We start from the raw sequence: 24,144 nt of genomic DNA on the forward strand, positions 1-24,144 counted from the left end.
CCTCAAGTTCATTTACCCTACTGGTAGTGTCACTTACTCTTAACATCTGCTTAGCAGTTGTTCAAAAGAGGGCATTTAATGTGATGGCATTTATTATACCAAATGTTTTTTTTTTCTTTTTTCTAAATATTTGACATGTTGCTAAGCAATTCTTAGTCTAGATGCATATCGAAAATACATTCATTATGCGATCTTCTCTGGTTAGTCTAAGCAAGCATCTATTTCGTGGATCTCACAAAGAGCATATGTTTATTTATGTGTATATTCTGTTTTATTAATGTACATCACTTTGTAATTTTTGTATTTAAACAATAAAGAAATGTAAAACAGAAAAAAACGAAAAAAACCCATGACAGATTCACCTTAGAGCCACCATAACATGGAAACAACTTAAAGGCACACAATGACAACAAATGTAATAGTAAGTGGAAACCTAGAATCGATTCCCACTATCTAGTACACTATCTTTGTAGCTTTCAAACATAAACTTTATTAGAGGCTATGCATGAAAAGCTACTAAGTATGAAATTTTAAAGGTGAATTGATTCCAGTAATTGTTTAAGGATAAAAATGAGGGCCACAGTTCTGTACCAAGTGGGGCCAGAACCAAAAAAGACCATGAAGTCATCCGGCTGGGCCCCAGACCCTTCCCCAGGCAACAGCACTCTGGAGTACCGCCCTTGGACCTTCCTTCTTCCCAGGTTTTCCAGCCCCAAGAGAGAACCAAGGCTCGCGGTTTCCATCGCCCTCATCAGGCCTGGACAAGTGCGTCCAACTGCCCCATCTGTCATGTGCCTACAGACGGATGGATGAATGGAGCCAGATGCACTTGTCCAGGCCTGACGGGGGCGATGAGAACCATGTGCCTTGGACCTGGAAGACTTGGAAGGAAGGAAGGTCCGAGGGTGGTGCTCCGGAGTGCTGCTTCCTGGAGGGGAGGTTCTAGGGCGCGGCTTTTGGTTCCGGCTCTGCTGAGGCTCTGCTGCTCTGCATCCTGCTCCTCCAGGCCTCGTCATGCCCGCTGGGCCACAGGAGAAGAACAAGGAGTTGTAGGATAAGAAGGTGAGGTAGGTTTTGGGTGATGGAGAGGAGCAGAGTCCCAGAGTATCCCTCCTCCTGGGAAGTGGAACTCTGGAGCGCCACCCTTGGACCTTTCTTCCCCTCAGGTTTTCCTCCTCCTCCTGCTCTTCCCGCCACCACTGCCTCCTCCTTCCTCCTCTGCCCCCCCCAAAGGCTTACCATTTGTGGATGCTGGAATCTGTGGATGGCAAGTCTGCAGATACGGAGGGCCTACTGTACTTTGCTTTTTATCAGAAATGTATTGTTTGATTATCTTTTTTTAAAATAGTCTTTATTAAATAGAAACGTATTATTTGATTATCAAGTTGAGACAGCTCATGCCAAGTAGTGGTGTATATGGAAAACACAGATGTTCTTACCTTAGATAGAATTAATGTTCAAGGACCAACCAGTTTTCTGTAACTGTTTGAAGATCTTGCCCACTAAGTGGCTCCCTGAGTCTCACTTTTACTTCTAGTTTCCCGCCAGTAGGCTTCCGACTATCTAAAACCTAAACAGAAATATGTAAAACAGCTTCAATCCAAAGAGCTATGCAACTGGCACTTTGTATTTTCTCTAGCTGCAAGCTTTCCAAAACTATAGATATTACAAGTACAACTTGCAACAAAAAGTTCCAGTATAAAGTTTTCCTGTTTAGTATAAGAGGCTGCATCCTCACACTGATGAAATAATACAGTTTGTCACTGCTTTAATCGCCATGGGTCAGTGCTATGGAATTCTGGGATTTGTAGTTTTGTGAGTCATTTAGCCTTCTCAGTCAGACAGCTCTGGTACTACAACTAACTGCTCTTCCCAGAATTCCACAGCATTGAGCAATGGAATTAAAGCAGTGTCAAATGGATTATTTCTGCAGTGCGGATGCAGCCCTAGTTACTCATACCATCCTTGGGGATACTGCTTTTCATTTAATCTCCCACATGGTTTCCTTCTAACCTACTCAGTCAAATCAGGATTTCCTGGCCACTGAGCATAGTGAATCCTCACTAAAAAATTTTTAAAATGTCACCAGATTTTTTGGATGCTTTCTTGTGCTTGGTGGATGCTCAGCCACATAAGCAACAGCACTCATGGCTAGACACTGAAAAGAAAGGGAAGGACAGTACTGAATAAAGTGCAGCACAAATTTAGAAGGTGCTGTACAGCAAAAGAAGCTTATGGTTTTCACTTTGCCTGTTTGTGAACAATATCTTGACATTTTGGGGCATTCTCTGAAGATGCCAGCCACAGATGCTGGTGAAACATCAGGAATAAACTCTTCTAGAACATGGCCACATAGCCCAAAAAACCCACAAGAAACTATGGATGCCAGCCATGAAAGTCTTTGACTTCACATTTTGGGGTTCATTTGTACATAGGTACCAACTTCAGGTTTTTTTTTAAAAAAAATGAAAACTGCTTCTAGAAAGCTTTAAATATATGTGTGGGTTGTGTCTAAGTCTTCTAGTGCCAATATGGCAGCTAGCCATAGCTGCCTAGGAGTAATTGGGCCCCAAAGCCCCTTCCTCCTTTCTGAGAAAGCTCCTAAAAGTTGTGGGAGATGGAGAAGACCCATGTTGGTCTGCACACAATTCCTGTGTTCTAAAAACTGTTTCACAAACATATGTTTAGAAAACTCCAATATGTCTACACTTAAATAAATAGAAAATACCTTTGTCAGCACCAACACTGTTACACAGTACAAATCAGAGCAGTGTACTCTGTTTTGTTTTGTTTTTAAAATGGCACAGAAGGCGATTGTGCCAAAATTGCAGTCCTTATATGCCTCACTTTACTATAACTCAATTCAGGAACAAAACAAGCATTTTTACCTCAATGATTTGTCTAATTTCACATTCAGACTCCAGTTTGTCCAGTTTCAAATGTGCTGACCCCACTTGCTTGTCACTTCTGAAAAAGGACCTGGAGATGGAGAAATATCAGTGCAAGAATTAGGTTCTTTTCTTAATGGTGGAAAACTGTAATAGAGACCTAGAGGTATTCAGGATATGAACCTGTGAGAAAGTTTCTTCCCAAAACATTCGCCAACTCCTGGCAATGGATGATAAAGTCCTTTGCTCAACAGAATTCAGTGTAACAAGAACACCACATAGGAAGGAAAAATCAAACGTACTCTCACTGAAGACCCAGGAAGAAAAATAATTACATAGTGCATAAATATAAGATTCATGTATGTCTTTCTTTCTGTTAAAAAAATTGGATGAGTTTAGGGGGAAAGAATGAGCTAAGAGCCTAGCATGCTAGGAATATATTTTGATGAAGATCTTTTCAGGAGCACTGAAAGTAGACAAAACTGTGCTTTGTGCAAACTTGATATTGAACTAAAGATTCAATTTAAATAGAGCATACCTAAAGCGTCTCACACAATGGCCCTAAAGGAGAGCTTGAAAGTGTGTTGAACCTAATAAACCCGTTCTGTGGCAGCATCCCAATGAGGGGAAGCTCTTTCATAGAGAATTTTAGTTTGATGCAATCTTTTATTTGTCTACCCACCCTCATTGTTTCTTTCAGATTTTACTGTTTCTATGCTAGTAGTGATTCTGCTCACTAGAATGTTTTAGAACTAGATCATGTTTAATTCAGTTTGTCACTCTCCAATGGTTTTAATACATTATATATCATCTTCAGGTCCCTCTTAAGCAGAAAGGTGATTTACAAATATTTCACTCAATCTAGCCATCAATATATTTTGATTACTAAAATGTTTGGGTACGTGTTTCCAGACAGCTGGATCAAATTAATGTCTTTCTTTGGCATAGTTTTCTTCTAGCTTAAACAAACACAAGCCCTAAATTTAAACAATATTTACACAAACTGCCACCCTGTTAGTGGTGTACACAAGCTTTGTTGCTGTGTGCCTTCAAGTGTCTGACTTATGGCAACCCTAAGGGGAGCCATTAGTTAATTATATTTATTTGATTGATATGCTGGATCCAAGGCAACCTACAGCATTTAAAAAGCAGGATAATGTTTAAAGAGAATTAAATAGCAGTTCAATTAAAAGCAGAAAATTAAAACAATATATAGTTACCCTTCCACATTTGTGGGGGTTAGGGCAGAGGACACCTGCAAAAGTGGAAAAACCATGAATTTGTAAGCCCCCCCCATACATGAATGACAGAGTCCTTTGCTACCAAGAGCACCACTCATAACTCTCTTTGCAACCTTGAAATACATCACCTCCCCCACATTTCCAAAGTCCTTCCACTTTCAAAGTGATGTTAGTAGCTACGGCCACAAAAGATCTATCTTCTCTCCCTTCACTCCTCATCCTCCTCCTTCCCAGCGTCAAAAGCAACACTGTGCCGTCTTCACTTCATGAGACTTTGTACCCCCGACATTTCCAAAGTCCTTCCACTTTATCTCTCCCCCTTACCTCCCCTTCTAGCCTACCAAAAGCATTGCAAGTGAAAGAACTTGGAAACAAGGAGTGTTACTTTTGAGGGAGGGAGGCTGAGGAGGTGGGGGGGGGGAATAAGGTGGATCTTACAGCAGCAGTGGCTGCTAACATCAGATTGATAGTGACTTTAGAAATAAGGAGAGTGCAAAGCCTGGCAAAGTGAGGAAGGTATGGTGTTGCTTTTGACTGGGTGGTAGGGAGAGTGAGGGGCAGGTGGGGCGGGAGGTGTTTATTTTGTTAAACAGCTACAAAATTGCAAATGGTCAAACCCACAAATGTGGAGGGCTGACTGTAGAAACATAGATGATCATTCAAAAACAAAAACAAAAACTGAACTCTACCACAACCCCTTTCTGCTACAAAGTTTTTAAATCAAAGTCTTGCCTGATTAAGCTGTTAGCCTGCCGGCAAAAAGAAAGGAAAAAGGGGACCAACTGAACCTCCTGGGAGAGGGAATTCCACAATCTGGCATCAGCCCTGGATAAGGCTCTCCCCTAATGTGCCTGTGAATGTTGTAGGGCTGAGAGAAAGCCTTCCTTCAAAGTTCTTAAAACTTGGGTAGACTTATACAGGGAGATACAGTCTTTCAGACAGAATGAACTCAAACCACATTGGGCTTTAAAAGTCATAATCAGCACTTTGAATTCTGCCCCAAAATGGACTTTATGCCCATATACGTCTTTTTTTTATCATTGTAGAGATTGGTATTCCAATTTTCACAACAACCAGTGACTCCCTCTGGCAGCTACACAGAGCCACTGATGTTTTCCAAAGGCCTCATGAATAGTGGAGAGCAGTGAAGTGTCTGGTTATGACTCCATAACCAGACACAAAATGATTACATCTTCTGCTGAGACCTGTGGAGGTCCCAGGCAGACCTCATTTTGCATCTATGGTAGCTATGCTTCTTGAAATCCTTCAAATCTCCATCAGACCTGGAAAGGCTGTGGGCGGGGAGCTGCAGTGGCTCTACAGAAAATCTTGGGGATGGTGAATGGGCACAGCTGTAGCAAAGTCCTGTCATTCAAACTACTATGCTATGCTAAGCCATACAGAATTCTGGCTATAATGCACATCTTAATTCTCAGTTAAGCAGGACTGTAGATACCTAAACCACCATTATGCCTTTCTCAGTGCTAAACAGAAACACTATTCCATATTTTACAAATTATTTTGGTCAAAAAGAGGTCCTTTTAATGTGCTACTGTAATGCTTATTAATTTATCACTATGAATCACATTGCAAATAAGGGCCACTCTCCTGAATTATGATTTGTACAACTGACTGTAAGATTTGGATAAAATACTGATGGTGTGCTACTGAGGTTGTGTTCAGTTTTATGGTTATGGCTAAGAAGTAAACCAGAAGAGAAAGAAAGAGAGAGACAGAGAGAGATAAAGGTATCACAAAGAAGGCAATTAGGGACTTACAAGCACATGATGCATAGAGTTGCATACCTTGCAAGGAGGAATCTGTGTTTTACATTACAACTACAAAATGCAGACAGAAGAGAAAATCTTACAGTCCAATGAATTAAAAGATGGCAGTCATTAATCTTACAGAAGTACCATCACAGTAAACACACTTGGTAATATAGATTCATGCACTTTGACAACTATATGGATGCTTCTGCAGAAGCAGCTTTCTTGCCCAAGACAGCATCACTCAATCATTTGGAAGAGCAGTGGAAATTTTCCACAATACCCAAACTGCACAACCATACTTAGTTGACATTCAAATATCACAAATAACTCAAAGAAGTTATATCCCTATAAACATTTCTCCCAGACTGGCCATTATAACTAAATGAAATACTTAAAATTTTTAGCTTGCACAAAGCATCTTCAAATACAGAACTTTCTAGCCAGAAAATTAGCCAGAAGTAACAAGGCCTTAGACAGTCAGTGTAATGTAGTGGTTTGAGCGTTGTACTATGACTCTAAGAACCAGGGTTCAAATCCCTGCTCAGTCATGGAAGCCCACTGGGTGACTCTCTCAGTCTCAGAAGAAGGCAAAAGCAAACCCCGTTTGAACAAATCCTATCAAGAAAACCTCATGTTAGGTTTGTGTTAGAGATGCCATATGTCAGAATTCTTAAAGGCGCACAACAACAACAAGGCCCTGATTTCACTTTGAGAAAGCTACTGAGCTGCATTTCACTGGCATAAACGCTTACCCTTTGTGGAAAATTTCAAATTTAATTCCTTTGGCCTGAATTGCTCTTCGGAAACCTCTGTGATTTCTGTTAATGTTCAACTTAAACAACTGGTCATATTCTGGAAATTCAAAGAAAGATATAAAAGAGACACAAAGCTGCTGAGAGTGTTAATCTAAGACCAAGTAGTGCAAGTGGTCTATCAAACAAGATAATTTGGCATGACAGAATTTTCAAGAAGGGAGTCCCCCAGAGATGCACATTTAAGGAAATGCAGATCATACCATCTGTTCTTATCATTATGTACAAAGTCATCTTTTTCAAAATTTTTTATTAATTAATATTCTTAATATATACAATACATATCATATTTCTATATATGAATACATTCCTACATTCTATTACATTCTATCCCATTCCTTAACATTTATTTTACATCCTAATTCTTCTCATTTTCTTCCATTTCTCTTCCTTTCTGAATTATTTATTCGAATTGTGTGTACTTTTTCTTTTCTACATTCCTTTTCCTCCAGTTTTCAATCCATTGTTCTATTTGCATATAATGAAACCATGAAATTTTTATCCCCATAAGTTTTTCTTTTATGTTTCCTTTCTCTACTCTTACATCTATCCAATTTTCTATTCCATCTATTTTCCTTTCTTTTAATTCCTTAGCTAACAAATCTCTCAATTTTGGGGAAATTTCTTTTCCATTATTATTGGTACTATTATCGAATCTTCATTCGTTAACTCTTTTTTATATTTACACCGTACAGTATTTCTAATATGTACAAAGTCATCTATGACTTAGATCTTTTTTGTTCCTCCAGAAGCAAAGGACCCTTTCTAATCACGAAGCAAAAACTCATAATACAAGCTAAAGTTGGGTATTTGCAAACCTGTATGTTTATTACTCTGCTTAGGAAATACTTTGTAAAAAACACACATGATCGACACTAAATTTGCATGGAAAATTAGTGTGTCATAGATCCCAGACAAGTGCACTGTTGGACATATCAAAGTCCCTAAGAGAGATTCAAACTTGCAGGCTAAAGTTCTACTACAATAGCTACGCTTCAATGGAAGAACACCTAGCTTGCCATGTGCAAGGCCACACAAGCCTATCCCCTGGTTAATTCCACCTTCAAAAAAGATTTCCCAAGTAGCAAGGCTAGCAAAAGCCTCTGCCTGTGATTTTAAAGAGCTACTATCAGGCAGAACAGATGACATCAGGTTTACAATCCTATTGTCTGACCCGGGGATAAAGCAGGTTCATTTGCAAAAAGCCAGAGCCATTATTTTTATGGACAACTGTCAAAACCCCACAGCATTCTGAAAGTTTCCAGTTTTAAAAGGAGTAGTTCTGGGAGCTGTAGTCTAAAAATGCTTTTCTAAGCACAGCAGAAATAGCTGACAGAAGAGTCTTTCCTTTCAGCCCAATTCTTGAAGGAGAATTCAATGGACCACCTCTCCACTCTTCCAAAAATGTAAGAGGGAACACATTTGCACGTACCTGGACAGTTGGTATTTTTAATCACTGGTGTTTTACTTTTTTGCGCTTGCTCCTGTTTTAAGAAAAGCAAACACGAGGATTTACCTAAACAATACCAAATCATACAGCAGAACACACCATTAACGTTCAACAGAAACCTTTTTGTTATTTGTAAAATGACCTGCTCAAATGAAGATGCAACAAAGTGCAAATAAAGAGATGTTCCCTGAGGATCATAAAATGTTAGGCCAGACCCAATGCAAGGTGGACACTTGCTACTTTTCTGCAAAGTCTGATGCATGTAGTTCTCAGTAATTTTTATTTGACTTTCCCAAGAAGGCAAGGGTACTCAGCGTTGGAGCACTTCTGGTGCAGCCTACAAAGAAATTACTTAGCTGCTATGTCATTGCTAGTCTTTTAAACAATCCAATCATTACAACAAAATAAATTAACTTTCAGCAAGAAAGCACAGTAGAAAATGTCCCTAGAGTGTGAATAATGACAATGTAACCCAATTTGTACAGTGGACCCTTGTTATACGCTGGGGTTTGGTTCCAAGATCCCCCGTGTATAACAAAATCTGTGTATGCTCAAGTCCCATTGAATATAATGGCAGAGGAAAATGATGTCCCTTATAAAAAAAAATGGAAAATCAAGGTAAATTTATACTTTTTTGGAACATTTTCAAACCATGTATGTTTAAATCCGTGTATAAGAAGGGCTGACTGTATAGATACTTTGGGAACTTATCCTAGTTAATAAGCAACACAGGATTTCTAATCTTCCTAAGATAACTCTTTTACCCTGTTATCCCCAAGCCTCACAAATCCAAAACACTAAATAAGTGCCATGGGTGTTACCTATTCAAAACCATTGTATTGTGGCATGGGACTCATTATGATCACATATGACTCCTGCCAACAGTGGTCCCTAAATTTCCTTAGGAAAAAATATGTGGAATTCTCAGTCCTCTTCCTTGCTATGGAAACCACACACCCTCCCTTCCGGGGCCTGATTTATATAAAGCATAGGGTGCAGATGTCAAATCACGGAGGACCACTTTTACATGATAATTCACTCAAGTGAGCTGATCTTACAAATATAGAAGAATATCTGTGTCACATTATAAACTCTTGTTATCTCACGAATCAGTCAGCTCAAAAAACATCTCTGCACTCCAGATCCATTCACTAATCTTCCTGTTCTATAGCTCAGAATACTATTTTTTGTTTGCACCACCACCACACAATTAACCTTACCGCTCCCTGTTTTTTCTCACCATGATGGGGGTGCACTCTCTCTACGTTTTTCTTTCTCTGGACTCCAGATTAAATGCCATTTGTACACTGCCTTGACTTTTTCTCTTTCACTTAAATCACCAACAATATAATTTCCATATTATACGGCCGAAACCTCAAATTTGTAACAGTAGACCTATCAATGGCTGCTGCCAAAGTAGGCTCTCTAATGAATACACTGGCATAATACATGCATCTACAGTGGCCCTCCACATTTGCTGGGATTAGGGGCACAAGACTGCTGTAAAAGTGTAAAAACCTGAGAGAACACCTCTCTAGGAATCTATAGGCCCTCCAGTGCAACTCTATGATCAATATTTGCTGGAAGCTGACTACAGAATTGTGCTGGAGGATTTACAAATACTTAGAGAAGAGTTTTCTCTAGAAATTTCTAGGTCTTGCAGAGAGACTCTTATGGTCAACTTTTGGCACAGTTTCACTGCGGGACTTAGAACATATTAATCAAATCCATGAATAACCAAATCTGCAAAAGTCAAAGCCACCAATAGCAATAGCAATAGCAATTACATTTCTATACCTCTTATCAGTGCACTTAAGCATTCCCAAAGCGGTTTACAAAGTGTAAGCTAATTGTCCCCAACAATCTGGGTACTCATTTTAGTGACCTCGGAAGGATGCAAGCCTGAGTCAAGCTTGAGCCTTTTGCTGGTATTGAACTCGCAACCTTATTGTTTGTGAGTGAATGGCTGCAGTACAGGAATTTAACCACTGTGCCACCAGGGCTCCAATGTGAAGGGCCAACTATATCTCCTTTACACATCAGAATAAGATATACACTTTAGCTTTATGTTTGTACCTATAACTTATTACTGGTGCTGGGGGAGGTTATATATAAATTGGCCAATAGACAAACATCATTTATAAACATTGTTTTTATGGAAGCAATAGGCTGAAAGAAACTGATACTAGTTCCAACCCAAATCTCTGAATCTGGGGAAGGAGGCAACAAAAATATGACTCAAGTGTTCTCCCATCTCCTCAGTTCATTGTCTTGAGCATGCAACAGACAGTTCCACAAAGCAATGAGAATATGATGCCACACTGAAATCATTGGACTCTCTCAGGGAGATCCCAGTGATTGGAAAGGGGGCTACAACCAGCCAAGTTGTGTTGTCTTTTATGGATTTCATTCATTCTCAAGTAACATTTCAAGTAGCCAGGAAGTGATGGTCTAAGCTATTCAGAATATGAGCTGTACAGAGGAAAATTCATAATTTTCACTGAGTGGCCTTTTCATCTCATTATGTTAATTATAATTCCTCAGTTCTGAAAGAATGTTACAAGGATTACAGAGATCACATAAAATGCTTTGGTCGCCCAGAAAAAGCATTCTGTAAACTGGTAGAGGGGAGTCTTGGTCTGTCCTAATGTTTTTGCTTACAGTTCACATCAATCCCACACAGCATGCCCAAACACAAGAGATAGTGGGAACTGTACTCCAAAATAATGTGGAGAGACAAAGGTTCCCTGGCCCTGATGTGATTAGTTAATATTGTACATATGTGAGGCATTTCGGACTTGAATTCTCCATTTCATTTTTATTCGCTCTCTTTCCCCCCTGGAACCACTCAGCTTCCCCTGGACCAATTCAAGGATACATGTCACTTTGTTTTTGGAAGGGAAAAGTCCAAAATAAAGGCAGAGAAATACAGTATCTAGAAAGCCAAGTTCTGATGTGTACTCACTGTGTTAGGGTAGTGAAATTCAAATTTCACAAATGCATCCAAATCATTTGGTGCTATTCCTAGATAAAGAGACAATTTAGTTGAACAAATACATGTTGTGACATCAAAGTACAAGTTTCTTCAAGGCAGCCCTGGCATTACAAAACTACTATGAACCACAAGCACTGAGGCTATTCAAGCAGAAACACAAGCCTGCCAGTGAGCTCATATAAAATTACAACTACGGGCCTATATTTAGTGTTCTTACTTGCTTATACAATTATTTTAAAAACCCAAATACTGTTCAGAGATCAAGCTTCCTGCCCTCCTTAATGGTAAATTATTTAACACCTCAGTGCATTCAAATATGATGGAAGCTGAAGATATGAGCCACATTTCTAACAAAAGTGGTTCCAGCAATTCTGTAATTAATAACAATACAAAGACATTGCACTGCTTCATATCAGATTCCCTCTTGCAAAGTATTTTCATTCTGTTCAAACAAATGGAGAAGTAGCAATCCACACCATCTCCCATGCTGTTTGAGGATCTAAGCCTCTGAAGCAAACTTCCAGGCAAAATGGTGAATCAGCCAAAATCACCCTTCACCCTTCTCCACTGATTCCTGTGATAATAATAATGTAAACTGGAGACTAACCCACAAAGAAGAAACAATGTTAGATAAAATTTCTAATGCTTGGAAGGTGCCATGTTATCAGTGTTGCCAATTTCCGGGGAATTCCCCAGTTTCCGGATAATAAAAAGCCTTTCTGGGTAATTTCCGGGTAAGAAAAATTTATGGGGAATTTCCAGGGAATTAAACCTTCCTGTTGGGTAATTAAAAAACTTTCCATTTATGGGGAATTATTTCTCTTCCCGACCCCCAAAAATGGCTGAAAAGGCCTTTCCTGCCCAAAAATGGCCGACCCAGAAGCCCCCCCCCGAAATGGCCAACCTGGAAGTCCCTGCCCCCTTTTGCCTTCCCATAGTGCTTTGCATCCCCTTGACCCGGAAGTCCCGCCCCCTGACCCAGATGCCCTGGGGGGTTGGGGGCATTTTGGGGATTTTCAGAGGGATTTCCTTCGAGAGTGATTGACAACACTGCATGTTACTGTTTATCCAAGCCACAGCCAGGTCACCATAAATATCCATGATTAGAAAAATTCTTAAGGAGACTGTTACCTGGTGGAGCTGGTAGGTTTATTCCTCTGACAATTATGAGATGCATTTCAGTGCTACTTAGCTCAGAAAATATCCTACAAAACAAACATACCACAGGATCATTCTAATTATCTGATAGGCCACCATATTCCCATTATCCAATTATCCAATATACAGAGGTAAGAATCACTTAGGGTAGAGCAAAGATGTACATTTTTGGTGGCCCCATAATTTATTGTAATGCTTAGCTCTTCCTTAAAAAGTCATAGGAGTGGCTAGAAGATTTCTGCTACATTTGGACATTTTTGCTCAAAAGTTTGTAACATTTCAGATCATTTTACTTTCAAATCAAAAGAATTCCATGAACTTAGCTATGTGTGGGAACAAAAAAACTACAGTTTTCCCATTGTTGCTTGCATAATATCAGCTTAAGACTGGCTTTCCATACCTTACAATTTTAAAGGTTCTCTCTTCAAAGTGATGGCTTGGGGGATCCAGCCCCTGGGCCTGGGCAAGCTGCAAGATATCCAAATCTCTTTTACAATTCTGAGCGAGCTTCTCAAATCTGAAATACAGTGTAATAAAAACAGCAAAAGTACACTGATATGTGCCTGGAACCAAAGAACATTCTGGCAAGTGAGTCCGGCCACACTGCTGAACTCCCAGATGCCAGTCCCTACTGAAGTAAGTTGATCGCTAGATTTCATTTGAGATGGGTATAGCTTCATGCCTGTGATCAGCAGCAGAGCTGTGATTAAAAACTGACAGTAAAGGTACCAGGCTGCTGGAATAACCATTAGGGGGTTAACTTCAAACCCTATAAATCAAACCCTATACATCAGGGCAAAAATTAGGGTTCCATAAAAAGAACTGTCACTCCTGGAAGATTCTAATAATGGCAATTGTCTCCTGAAGCAAGGCATGCAGCCTTACCTTATTGAAAAACAACAGTGTGGTAAAGTAGAATTTAATTTTTAGTCATGTTTGGATTTCTAAAAAAAATCAAAAGACCTTTTCAGAGGGATGCACCCTACAGTAGGTCCCATGGCAGACAGAATTGGCCCTTGGACTGCCTTGTATAAGACACTGTATACCAGGGTGAGTGAGCAATGGCAAATCTCCTCTGAACAAATCTTTTTTAAAAAAAGGCTTTTGATAGGGTTGCCCTAAGTCGGAAATTACTTCAAGGCACACAACAAAAAAACAGAAGGGAGAGCTGCCTGCATTGCCCAAGAAAGGTGCCTTCCTGGCTCTTGAGCTGCTCAAGAGATGATAAGAGTGCCTTCCTCTCATGACACAGCTTCCTATATCATAACCTCTCTCCATCAACACAGCACCACAGCCATTTTACTTCTGGCACCCCAGCACAGCTATGTCAGCCAGGCAGTTGTAGCCATAGTCTATGAGGTGTACATCATCTACAAAAAAACAAAGGATTGTTCTTGCTTTGGAAATGTTGGTACCTGTGCAGACCCAATTAATTAACACATGTGTATGATTGAATATATTCCTATTTATTAAAAAGTGTCTTTTCCCAAATGAAATTGTTTTGAGTTGCAGATGCCTTAATACTATGGACACAACAAGGTAACTTAAACTATAAAAACCTACCGGGATGTTTCCGCTACATTTCCAAGATGCATGAACTGCTTGGAATATTGCACACATTTCTGTTAAGAGGGAATAATAAAGCAAATATCAGCCACTAACTACCTTTGCAAACTGATTTGACAGAAGTGTTACCCAAGCTCTTATACTGTATTTCCCAGTGAAAGAAGTGCAAATGTTAAAAAACATTTTAAAAATCATACACATTTGTTTTAAAACAAAGTATTGAATATCTGACAGATGACTTGAAGGCACATGCATACACACTGTACTCATCCATACAGTTGAAGAAATTAACCTAACCCAAAATTTAAAATAGAATTACAGATCAAAAATTCAGAATTATCAAAAAAAATTAGGAAAGAAGTAATTAACACAGTAAGGTTAGTAGTGGAGTTGAATCTTTTACATTGTGCTCAGCTATTTTATTCTCTGTTTAAAGTTTTTCCAGACATGGTTGATAAGCAAAAACTCTTAATGCAGAGCTTGTCAAATTACACTTTTCCTGTGTCTTCCCTTCTCTTCCCTTGTGACCTCCATTCTAAAATTACTCTGCCCTCCAGGTGTTCCTGACCCAGCACCAACCACTTAATTTTAGTTATTCTGCAGGCAAGCATGCAGATAATTTGGCACATCTTTTTCTGGTACAATAATCTTAAATTATTTAAAATGCTGGGGAACAGGCATGGGAGACTCTAATAGGATTTGGCATATTCTCCTACCCCAAGACCTCCATAAGGTGTATTATGTCAGAGGACATCACCATGCCACCTGGTGTCCTTAGTTTCACGTGTATCACTTGGGATAAGCCACATACAACAAACCCCTATCCAAACTACCACCTACAGAAGTGCTCCTCCAACTAGAACCTGAGAAGAGAGGTATGCTTCCTCGATGTCTCCCTCCATTGGCAAGGACCCAGGGTGGGCATAATCATCAAACCTCATATTACACCTACAGGACCACTCCTAAAGCCATGGTTTGTGTCTGGGTGGCAATTCACTTCTTCTCCTCTATCCTTATACCCATAGAACGTGCTAGCTTCAGAGGTAACAGATTTGCTCTTTCTTCTCCTTCAGGGAAAAGGAACCACAGACTACTTTCAGGTGGTGCTCTTGGGAGCTGGCTGAGTGAGAGACAATGGCTGTGATCTTGCATCGAGCAGGCAGAGCATAACACATTGCCCATGAAGTTCACCATTACCCACCTTCTTATGTCTTTTTTTTTTTTTTTTGGACAGGATGCAAGGGACAGTCCTCTAGCCCTTTGTACCTTGTCCAAAACCTCCTGCTCATAGCTGTTCAGTCTCAGGAGAAGGCACTACTGCTGTTTATTGGTGGGGAAGAGAAGAACCAGATAGTCTAATGTCAGGGTTGGGGCAATGGGAGTGTACTCACAGGTAGAATGTATCCTTCAAACTCTTCCCCCCTCAAAGCTACATCATCTGAAGAGTCTCTCCTCCCTACTGGTAAGTAACAGCAGCTGCAGAAGTTGCTGCCTCTCTTAAGACTTGACTTTGTGTGTGTGTGTGTGTGTGTTTGTGCATAGGATGAGAATTTTGGAATGTTGTACAAATAATATTAGCTTGTATTCTGACCAAAAACCAGACATATACATGTGTAAGCCACACTAATTCCAGTCACTATCCCCACTGTCTCCAGTGTTCTCTACCTACATAGGAGCCTATGAGGAAACATCTTCATTGAATTGCAAATGGACATTAAATTTCCTTGACTCTGAAAATCTACCAGTGACGACATGGCCAAAGGGGGAGGTGCCAGCCTACAGACAGCCCTCTCTACCATCTGAACTAAGACCAGAAACAGAAAATGCAGGCCTATGACTAACATCTTCAATTTCTTTCTCCTGTTTGCCTCATGAAGAAGCCAATGTGACTTTGAAAGCTTGCAACATGTAAGTGTGCATTTTGGTTGGCCCAACAAAGGCATCATTGTTTGGATGTTACTGGACCCACTGTCTCGGGTAGAGACTAGTTACAGACTGAAGTTTGCAGGAAGTTTCATGACTCCTTCCTCTAGGAGGTGCTGGAGTTCTTTGGTGGCAGAAGCTCCCCTTCTTCCCTGCTATAGAAGAAGGAAGTTTTTTTTGATTTCTCATACAAACCTACCTCATGCTGGTCTCTCAGGAGCTTGATGAGCTGACTGTAAACCTCTTCTGCTTTCTGAGAAAGTCTGACATCCTCATGATGGATGAAGATAAAGTCACCCTCATCATCAGTGGGAGGCGAAGGCAGCTGTGTAAAGTTATACAGAAAAAAATCAGAGGCTAAGAATATATGTGAAGTCGAAGGCTTTCATGGCTGGCATCCATAGTTTTTTGTGTGGTTTTCAAGCTATGTGGCTGTATTTTTGAAGAATTTGTTCCTGATATTTCACCTGCATCTGTAGCTGGCATCTTCAGGGAATAGTAGCACGGAGGTGTGGGGTATATATATTGTGTGACCCTTGGTTGAGAGGAAGTGATTTACATGTTAATCCATGTATTGGTCTGTTTATGAATGGCAAGGCCTCAGGGTGGGAAGACATGCAAGGAGGATTTGTGTCTAATTAGTGATCCTTGTCTTCTGGGAAACACCCTGAATCTGGGTGAAGTTCATTTGCATGTGCTGCATTTTGATTTTGATTTTTTCAGGACTGGTAGCCAAAATTTGGGCTCAAACAGACAGGCCAAAATAAAGCTGCTTTGGGTCACTTTGGAGGTATGCTGTTTAAATGACACATGCATCTTAAGAGGCCAGAAGCTGTGCCAAAGCTGTGTGCCAATCCTTAGGACTGGAGCATGGCATGGCTTCTGGCCTCTTGGGACGCATGCATCATTTAAACAGTATACCTCTAGAGTGACCCAAAGCAGCTTTATTTTTGTGTGTCTGCTCGGGCCCCTAGTTTACTTTCAGAGTTTCTTCTTTCCTTTTGAAGTTGTCCAGGTGTTTGTGGATTTCAATGGCTTCTCTGTGCATTCTGACCTGATTATTGGCATGGTCCAGAATTTCAGTGTTTTCAAATAGCGTTTTATAAAATCAAGCCTAAGTATAACTTATTTAATTAAAGAGAGTGATTTCTACAACTTCTCTGAACAAACTGGGACATACTGTAAGGCAGTGATTCTTAAATGGTAGGGCAGGACCTAGGAGGGGGGATGCTGAAGCAAGGCCCTGATTCCCCCCTCCTCCTCCTCAACTTTTTTATATGTAAAATACTAAGTAAAACTACTCTAATTTGTACAATGTTATTTTCTTATAAAATGTTAAAATATAATATACATGAATGTGTGAATGAAAATAGACATACTAAATAAACAAAATATATTTATTCATATACTATGTCTGGGGGGGGAAATGTCTTATGTCTGCTTGTAGATATAAAAGGGGGAGGGGGTCGCAAGGCTAAAAAGTTTGAGTACCATTGCTCTAAGAAAAACATTCTTTAAACTGAATCCACATCAGCACTGTAGCTACATTTCTTTTAGTCCTAAACTGTCCCAGTATTTTGAGTCAGTGCAATGAAATACTTAGAATGCTAGACGTGGGAGCAAAAAGACCAAGTTGAAATATTCATTTAGTTTTCAAGCCTACTGGCTTTACTAACTTCCCCACCTCAACTTCCACAATACAATTTCACTCTAGCTGAGTGTGATGCAAAAATATTGGTCTCAGTTCAATGCAGGGGAAACATAAAAGTATAACCAGTACAATATTTTAGCTTCACACATCACCTATTCACATATGTGCTTCCTAATCTCACAATTGTGCAAGGGTTAAAATCTATGTGCCTCACTAGAAAAACTAAACCTGAGAAGTTGCGCCTCACAGTTTTTGAGCTAGTGTGATGCAGAATGCCTATAAGGAAGAAAGGATTAAGAAGTAACCATGTTTTCGGATTTTAAAGCAGCCGGGTTCGGCTAGTGTTTTTAAAATTAACTGAAGAAATTACAATATTGAATGATAATAGGGGGCTGGGGGAAGACTCCTGGAAGTCAAGCAGGAGAGGCATGATAATAACCATGAAGATGGCTAGTGCAGGCTGGTCATCTGCAGCAATTATGGAAATGACTATCTATCTAATCACATTAATGAAGTACACAATTATTTTAAAAGTTAAATCCATAACAGGTATGTAACAGCATCAAAGGCATCAAGCGATGTAAGTTGGCACAGATGGCATCCACTTCAAAATATGCTAGCTTGATACACTTTTCATCTCTCTGCTAACCTTGGAAATGTCGACAAATTTGCCATTTTTTGCCAGCTCAATCTTTGGGTCCAAGCTCTTGGCTGTTCTCAAATACATCTTGGCTTGTTCAATATCATTTTGCTTCTTTGCTTGGATTGCAGCCTTTAGATACTGTTTCTTTCTACCTTCCAGAAATTCAAGATGCTCCCTAGCTGAACAAAAATAAAAATCAACTTTAAAAACAATTCTCCTTACCGGACACAAGGAAGATCCTTTAGCATTTTCATACATTTCACTTGGGCTGCATTTACACTGCAGAGTTAATGCAGTTTAATACTACTTTAACTGCCATGCCTCAATGCTATGGAATTCTGGGATTTGTAGTTTTGTGAAATATTTAGCCTTCTCTGTCAGAGAGCACTAGTGTCATAACAAACAACAAATCCCAGGATTCAGCAGGACGGAGCCATGACAGTTAAAGCGGTATCAAACTCTGTTAATTCTGTAGTGTGGCAACAGTCCTAGTCATACATAGCAGGGATGGGGAAAATGCAACACCTCCAAGGCTCTTTTTAAGGTTTCTAGCATACACTCCATTGGCTAAAACTGTCTCTCTACATTCTGGTTCACTTCCTCTTTTTTTGAAAAAAGAAGGCTTTTCTCAACCCAAAGTGTGGAGAGGGGTGGGGGACATATAGGGTAAAAAAAATATTTCAGGAGGGGTAATGGCGGGTGACAATGTGAAAGTGGTCTTCCAAGGCTTCATAACCTCAATGTGCCCCCCCCCCCAACTTTGGGCAGTAGCCCAGAGAAAATATGATCAAAGGTTAAGTCTGGCCAAATGCAAATTATTACACTATATATCAGTGGGAAATTTCATTGTTATGATGATAAAAGAGGACGACGAGGGCAGAATTGATGCAAATCCAGGAAAGTTCAAAACCAACCATGAATCATGACATCCCCAAGTTATGGTGTAACTTTAATTCTTTGAATTGGGATCATCGTTTCTGTACCAGGCCTTTCAAATATCAAAGCATTATGTAGTAACAGACTTTGAAGGTATTATTACTTTTTAATGTATTTTTATAAAAAATACTTTTCAGACTCAAAAAAGCAACCTTTTCAACACCAGATGGCATGCATATAAATGTTGCTAGGTTGTCCTGGTATATTTCTGGACTCTCCCTAGCAGTGTTCTTGCTCTTTTCAGAATGCAAGTTATATTCATTATCTGTAGTTGGGGGGGGGGGGATCTTGTCTGAATCAGATTAGACAATGACAAACTCTCCTTCTCTTTTATTTTTCCTTGCTCTGCAGCAGGAGTGAGGAACGTTGACTCCTGCCTTACTGGGTTGGCATGCGGGGATAAACCCAAGCATGGATTGCTCCACCTGCCATCCTGAGAATGGAAGCCCACTGGTTCTCTAGCTATGCCCTGCAGTATGTAGATTGGGTGTTGGAGCCATTAGCCATTGTTCTGCAGGCCTACTGCAGAAACTGATCTGGTAGGAAGGTCCTACCATTGGACAGGGGTTTCAATTTAATTTTGTCCTTTGTTCTCCCCCCCCCCCCCGCCTTCACTTTCATGCTACAGAAATGACACCAAAGCCCTTCATAAAGCTTAGCCTCAAGCTAGACTGTGCGACAGAAGACTATACAGGTTGAGTCACCCTTATCAAGAATTCTGAAATCAAAATAATCCAAACTCCAAAATTGTCCACATGGGTGGCTGTGATAGTGACACCTTTCCTTTCTGATGGTTCAATGTATACAAATTGTTTTATACACAAAACTATTAAAGATATTATGTATACAATTATTTTCAGGTTAAGGTGTATATGAAACAGGAATGAATTTAATATTTACACTTGGGTCCCATCTCCAAGATATCTCATTAAGTATATACAACTATCCCAAAATTCAAAATAAATAAATAAATAAATAAATAAATCTGAAATCCAAAAAACCTCTGGTCTCAAGTATTTTGGATAAGGGAGACTCAATTTGTACTTTGCAGTTCATATGTTAAAAGCAGTAGAAAGAATGGACACTCGATATTTACTGTCAAGGTCCATCTGAAATGGGTGAGGAGGAATAATCCACACAATTTGTGCTTTTCTCCTTGCAACCATCAGAGAATGTGCTTTTATTGTCCATTTACTTCTGTTCCCACTCTGCATGTAACTCCTGTACAGTCTGCACATAACACTCGAGTGATGGTATGTCAATATGCAAATAAAAACACTTGTGGGAAAAGTTTTTCTTACCACAGGGATGTACAAACTAGACCATTAACAGCTTAGAAAGAAATGCACAATGATGGCTCCTATTTAATCCCTTTTCTCACAGTACAGCTTCCAATATCTCCTACTCAGTGCAATCCAGTCATGCAAAACCAAGTCACTTAGACAAACTTGCTTGATAGGCTTTGACTCAGCCAAATAGCTGAACTGTATTTGAAAGCTAGACATTTAGAAGGGGGAAGGGAGGACCCAAAGAAAGGAAAAAATGATACCACCTTCATGAAGACAACATCTTGCTCTAAAGCCTTAAGCCTTCCTTATAATTAGCTATCTGAAATGTCACTTATAATTCTACATGTTTTTAAATGTAAACAACAGAGAGAGAACTACCATGCTATAGAGGTTTGAACATAGACTACAACTCTGAAGGCAAGGGCTCAAACCCCCACTTGGCCATGGAAATCCACTAGGTGACTTTGGGCAAGTCACACTCTGTCAGCTTCAGAGGAGGGCAAAGACAAACCACCTCTGAACAAATCATGTCTAGAAATCCCCGTGATAGGTTCCACCTTAAGAGTCGCTATATGTTAGAAACTACTTGAAATCGCACAACAACTTCTAGAGAACATGCACTGTTCTTTTGAGCCTAAAAAATGAAAAAGGACTGATGCAGTAGGGTGGTCAATTTACTATGTTCAAACAATCAAGACAATTCAAATGTGTGATTTGAATGACTGGATTGCACTGAGTAGGAGATCTCTGTGAAATGCCTTCAGTGTGTGATAAATATCTGCTGATGAAAAGACTAAATGCTGATAGTTGTTAACTGCCCCCAGGTTGACCTGTCTAGACTTAGAGGCCAAGTTGGAAAAGTTCCACATATTAAGCACACATTTAAATGCTTGCTTCAGTATATTCATCACATGCCTACTACTTTTTGTTTTATTGTTAGAAGAGCAGACATTTATTTATTTATTTTATTGAAATTATGTCCCTCATTCCTCCCACAAATAAGATTCAAATCAGCTTATAATAAAATAGTACAAATTCATATAACTAATAAAAACACAAAGATTTGAAAATACATACTTAGTTATTTGTAACAACTGTCATCTGCCTTTTTCTATCATTCAAGTATCTGAAAATATGCCAGCACACACAAAATGTCATCCAGAGGGACACAGTTCCTTTAAATGTTTCCATATCAGATGCCTTGTATAAAAGTAAACAACAACAACTGACTAGCAGCTACATAGCCCTTACCAACTGGACAGAGGGGCTCAATGGATGCCGATTTCTCTGGTGCTGTTTCAGGGGAGGACAGAGAATGATCCTTCTCTGGAAAGGTTTCTTCTTGGGTGACAGCAGATGGCACCATCAGTGGCTGAACAACTTGCACTGGTTTCTTAGGCAGCTGGGTGGTTTTCTTGTCAGCCAGAGTGTGCATTGAAGCCTCACCCTGGAGGAATCAAAAAGGAATTGACCACAGCATTAATGAAATGCAGATACAAGGCCCAGAACAGGGACAGACAATAAACAAATGGATTCCTTTACAGCAGCCCTCTGCATTGATAATGAAGAAAAAGAAAAACTTCATCACATTCTGACTTCCTTTTTGTAGAAGCTTTGCAATTTTGCACCAACATGGGAAAGATGCTACATGACAATTAGAAAGTAACATTGGGCTCACTGAGGTTAGCTTTGTTACCTAAATTGCAGGTGATCCTGAGAAGGCACCCATTATATACAATGGGAAAATTGATTTATCTCAGTGAGAAGCAGTGAGAGGGCTTTGGTAACATAAAGCAAGAATCTTTCAGCCTTTGTATGTTAATTCCAAACCCAAAGAACTCCAGAAGCAGGTTCCAAATTAGTTTTAATTTATTAATTAAAAGAGGAATCAACAAACAGGCAGACAAACATTTGTCGTGTGACCTTCAAGAGGAAATACACCTAGGAGGGGCTGGGAAAGCAGCAATATTCACAGCCATTAAGTTATAGGGGTCCTTTCCACATGCCCTCAGGTCTGTCTGACTAGTCAGAAGTTAACTTAAAGGTCATCTGACCTTACCACGTTCATCCTCTTTGGTCCCTCTGTAACTGCTATTATAATAAAATATAACAAAACAATTGTACCCTAAAATAATGCAGGGTATGGTAACAGGTTTAACCTTTGTAACATGAGGTGTCTACAGTGTATGGCCCTTTATAAGGGGAAGCTAGTGTAACGAGCTGACTACAAACCGGCCAATCAGAAGCCTGGGGCCCTAAGCCAATCAGGTGCTGGCTTAGGAATTTGAAGATTCCGTTTGGCAGCTTGGCTGGTCAGTTGGGGTTAGAATGTTGAGAGATGAAGTTGGGTTTTCAGAATCCTGAGGGTTGAGGCAGTGGTTGAGTTGAGGAGACAGTTAGGGGAAGAGTTGGTTCCAGAGGGGAACTTGGTTATAGTCTAGAGAGAGGGACTTTTAACCAGTTAGAGACTCTTATTAAAAGAAGGATTATAGTAAGCCTGAGAGGCAATACTGTGGTGTTTAAACTTAGGAAAGTAGGCAATAAGGACGGTGTCAGGGTCCTTAACAGCTGGTCATAGAAATACTCTGTAGCAAGTTGAACTGTGGTAATATAGTAACCAGTAAGAAGTAACACATGCCTGAACTAACAGTTATTTAATATCATTTAGTTCAAGAAATATCTGTTCAAACCTTTTATTAAATAAAGTTCATACTTTGTTTTATCCAAAGGCTGGTCTGCCATATATATTTTATCCACGCTACTATATTATATAATACTGTGAACCTGCCACATAGGAAAGGGAGTTTGTTACATACATTGGGTGGCAGTGGGATGAGAAAAGAAAACCCCATAGGACTGCCATAAGGTGAAGGAGTGTTGTACCGTTACAGCTAGTATTAGGGAACCCATCAGAAAATATGTGCTTTAGATGGCGCTGGCAAAGAATCTGCCTTAAACTTCTCAAGAGCTTCAGGTTGGAATCTTGCTAGTGCCACACATGTATGTAAGTGTGGCTTAAGCAATTTTTAGACAGAAGACAAAGGGCTATTCTGTAGCCCTTTGCACAACGTCAAAATCCATCCTCCCTCTACAGCTGTCAAGCCCAAGGAGAGGCTGCTGTTGTTTACTGATGTCACTTTATGGGGAAGGGATATCAAGGTGCACACTATTTGTGAGTATGCATGCACTTCCTTCCATCACTGGACTCAGGGGCTGTACAGACTGCCCCTTTTAGCGACAGATCGGGGCTGTGGCAACCGCACGCAAAGGGACCTGATTTTGCCTTTCTGCGGCACAAAAAGGAGCCACAAAAAGCAGCTCCATTCTGCGCGGTAGACAGGGTGCCATAGCTGTCGGTGCTGCAGCTTTTCTGCGCTCTTTTGGTGCTGCGTCATGTAGACTCAGTGCCAGAGGAGCGCTGTGATGCCACCCGCTGTGTGGTGTGGCGTGGCGTGCAGTATCATGCCAGCCTGGGAGCAAAGTCAGGGTGTGCGTCGTGTGGATGCCACACCCTGACTCCACCTCCAGGCCAGCCAAACATTCTGGTCTGTACACCTTCTAAGATGGACTGGTTCACCAGTATTGTAATTGCTAATGCATCCCCCAACCCCCCACTAGTAAGCAGCAGAAGCAGCAGTCCTTCCCAGGGTTTCTCTCCTAGAGGACACAAAGAGCTAGAACAATGGTTCTCAAATTCTGCTCCTCCAGATATCTGGCACTTCAGTTGACTTAATTCCATAAGACTGATCATACTGGCTGGGAATTTTGGGAGTTGACATCCAAAACATACAGCGGACTAGAATGTGAGAACCACTGAGAT

General features: G+C 40.2%; 1 protein-coding gene across 3 annotated transcripts in view; it reads right to left on the reverse strand.

Annotated features, from left to right (window-relative positions):
• The window catches only part of CC2D1B (coiled-coil and C2 domain containing 1B), a 47,939-nt gene that overhangs the window by 1,489 nt on the left and 22,306 nt on the right, over positions 1-24,144 (reverse strand). For all 3 annotated transcript variants that reach the window (XM_042465733.1, XM_042465734.1, XM_042465735.1), the window contains 11 exons: positions 21,576-21,771; positions 18,106-18,278; positions 16,005-16,130; positions 13,880-13,938; positions 12,717-12,833; positions 12,290-12,363; positions 11,129-11,187; positions 8,146-8,197; positions 6,654-6,753; positions 2,889-2,979; positions 1,440-1,570 (listed from right to left, as the gene is read on the reverse strand). In XM_042465733.1, coding sequence (XP_042321667.1) covers positions 1,451-1,570; positions 2,889-2,979; positions 6,654-6,753; positions 8,146-8,197; positions 11,129-11,187; positions 12,290-12,363; positions 12,717-12,833; positions 13,880-13,938; positions 16,005-16,130; positions 18,106-18,278; positions 21,576-21,771 — 1,167 coding nt within the window. In that variant the 3' untranslated portion in view covers positions 1,440-1,450. The remainder of the gene's footprint in view (positions 1-1,439; positions 1,571-2,888; positions 2,980-6,653; positions 6,754-8,145; positions 8,198-11,128; positions 11,188-12,289; positions 12,364-12,716; positions 12,834-13,879; positions 13,939-16,004; positions 16,131-18,105; positions 18,279-21,575; positions 21,772-24,144) is intronic.

The sequence above is a fragment of the Sceloporus undulatus genome, chromosome 4 (genome assembly GCF_019175285.1).
Source record: "Sceloporus undulatus isolate JIND9_A2432 ecotype Alabama chromosome 4, SceUnd_v1.1, whole genome shotgun sequence".
Lineage (NCBI taxonomy): Eukaryota > Metazoa > Chordata > Lepidosauria > Squamata > Phrynosomatidae > Sceloporus > Sceloporus undulatus.